General features: G+C 43.3%; 1 protein-coding gene across 1 annotated transcript in view; it reads left to right on the forward strand.

The window, feature by feature from the left end:
• The window catches only part of ssr3 (signal sequence receptor, gamma), a 2,644-nt gene extending 255 nt beyond the window's left edge, over positions 1-2,389 (forward strand). The window contains exons 2-5 of the mRNA XM_041878848.1: positions 458-584; positions 725-823; positions 1,433-1,564; positions 2,123-2,389. Of these exons, the coding sequence (XP_041734782.1) occupies positions 458-584; positions 725-823; positions 1,433-1,564; positions 2,123-2,189 (425 nt within the window). The 3' untranslated portion in view covers positions 2,190-2,389. The remainder of the gene's footprint in view (positions 1-457; positions 585-724; positions 824-1,432; positions 1,565-2,122) is intronic.
• The last annotated feature ends 221 nt before the right edge of the window (positions 2,390-2,610 follow it).

The following is a 2,610-nucleotide window of genomic DNA, read 5'->3' on the forward strand; positions in this document are numbered from 1 at the left end:
GGTAACTGGTTAGCAGCTAATTGTATCATGGACGCATTACATTGAATGGACATTCTGCTACCGGTAGCTAGCCATATTTTTACCTAACATAGCTAACCAACGTGGCATAACAAGACTTGTATAGCTAAGTTTGCTAACTACCCTATGCCACCACTGGTTAATATATTACTCAGTTACTGTAGCTACCTAGTTGGTATATGACAGGTAAAGTTATCTAGTTAGGTAGCTACTTGTTGAGATTGATAGTGGTTGTGTTGGGTGTTGTAGTTAGCTAGCTACGTTATCCCAGACTTTGATTAGCTAACGGGCACGTCATTGTAGGTAGCTAACGTTAGCTAGTCTATTCTGTTCACAGTGACACTACTATATAATACTAGCTATCATAAACAGAGTAGTTATTGGTCATGTGAACTGTTGTGACCCTCCGTGTTTGTGGTCTTCCCTTGTTGTGGTTCAGGGCTGTTCTGGAGGATCTGGCACATGGACCTGGTCCAGTCAGCGGTCCTGTATGCAGTCATGACCCTGGTCAGCACCTACCTGGTGGCCTTCGCCTACAAAAACGTCAAGTTCGTTCTCAAACACAAGTATGTTTGTTATACAAACATGAACACTCACTTAACTATGGCCTCTGTGTTCTGCAATGCTTGGAGGTATGGTGAGCATGGTATCAATCGGTAGTAGGTCGGTACCTAACTTCTAAATGGGCTTTGTCTCTTGACCACAGAGTTGCCCAGAAGCGAGAGGATGCCGTCTCCAAGGAGGTGACCAGGAAACTCTCTGAGGCTGACAACCGCAAGATGTCTCGCAAGGAGAAAGATGAGAGGTCAGTCCGTCAGCCAGTCTGTGATTGGACAGATAACATGTCAGTCACTCCTCTGAGGTTGTTACTGGAGGATGATAAGGTGCCTGATGAGCTCTTGGTTGCTCATTTACAGACCTCACTAAGAGACAGTTCTTGTTCCCCAATCAATGTCATGTTGTCAAAGCTGTAGGGGTCTCACCCAAACAGCTAGCCTGGGTGCTAGTCTGTTTCTGGTCTCTTTAATATAGCCTGGGTGCCAGTCTATTTCTGGTCTATTTAATATAGCCTGGGTACCAGTCTATTTCTGGTCTCTTTAATATAGCCTGGGTACCAGTCTATTTCTGGTCTCTTTAATATAGCCTGGGTACCAGTCTGTTTCTGGTCTCTTTAATATAGCCTGGGTGCCAGACTGTTTCTGGTCTCTTGCCAACTCCTTATGGAATGTTTATGTAAAATGGCTTGACGATGGAGTAGGCAAAAGCACAAACAGATCTGGGACCAGTCTACCAAACAGCATGCACAAACACATGCACAAATGGTTGATGAACCCTTCCTTCCATATGTTAGGATCCTGTGAAAGGAGGAGGTAGCTGACTATGATTTGATAAACCGTTCTCCTCCCCATGTTAGGATCCTGTGGAAGAAGAATGAGGTAGCGGATTATGAGGCCACCACCTTCTCGATCTTCTATAACAACACTCTGTTCCTGGTCCTCGTCATCATCGCCTCCTTCTTCCTGCTCAAGAACTTCAACCCCACAGTGTATCCTTTTAAGCACATTAATCATCAATTTAACTAGACAGGTAAAGTTCCAGTAGAAACTATGGGTGCTTACTAAAGCTGAAAATAGATGGATGATCCTTTACTAATAATGATAGTTATTTTAATAATAATGATTGTTGAGGCTAGACTAACATCCTGGCATTCGCATTGTCCTGTTGCGATATAGTACTTGCAGAGGAAAGTTCTTTGCTTATTCATTGGCTGTAGTCTGTGGACTAGCCAATCACCGGTTGGTTGAAATTCAGATTGCATCCTGTATTTAAGCTCCAGGTTGCCACTGCTGCATTCTATTTACAATTCTGGATTGCTGTTTACCTCTGGCTGAATAATGTCTGAGAAGTGGGTGGATGGGGTTGAGTGGAGGATGCTTAATGCTGAAATCTGTGTGTGTAGGAGATTCTTAATGCTCACCCATATACGATAAGTATGTAGCTAAGCCTCAAGCATTATTCCCTCTCACTACTTGCCTGCCATTTCCTCCCAATAAATGTGTATGCTCTACAGATATGTTTTGTCCTTAACCCATTGTTCCCCCAGTAACTACATCCTGTCCATCAGTGCCTCATCTGGTCTCATCGCCCTACTGTCCACTGGATCCAAGTAAAGGAGGAAAGAGAGAAAGAATCTGAGAAGAGGGAATGGGGTTGGGGTCAGGGGTCAGGGAGGGCTGGGGTGAAGCTGGGGGATAGGGAGGATAATAAAATAATTCACATTTCAGCTGTAAGTCTTCATGAAATTCAGGATGTCACTCCAGGTCTGTCCTTCGCCTTTTGTACTAATTCATTAAAGTGGCCAGATCAAGAACCACTGTGTGTGTGTGTGTGTGTGGTTGTCAACCAGCAAATAATCAGAATTGATTTACATTTCCAAGAATGAAACACCAATCGACCTCATCTGCATTATGCATTTATTAATGAAGTCGTATTAATTTATACACGGAACAAAAATATGAACTCAACATGTAAAGTGTTGGTTTCGTGAGCTGAAATAAAAGATCCCAGAAATGTTCCATATGCACAAAAAGC

This window comes from Coregonus clupeaformis, chromosome 6 (genome assembly GCF_020615455.1).
Source record: "Coregonus clupeaformis isolate EN_2021a chromosome 6, ASM2061545v1, whole genome shotgun sequence".
NCBI lineage: Eukaryota > Metazoa > Chordata > Actinopteri > Salmoniformes > Salmonidae > Coregonus > Coregonus clupeaformis.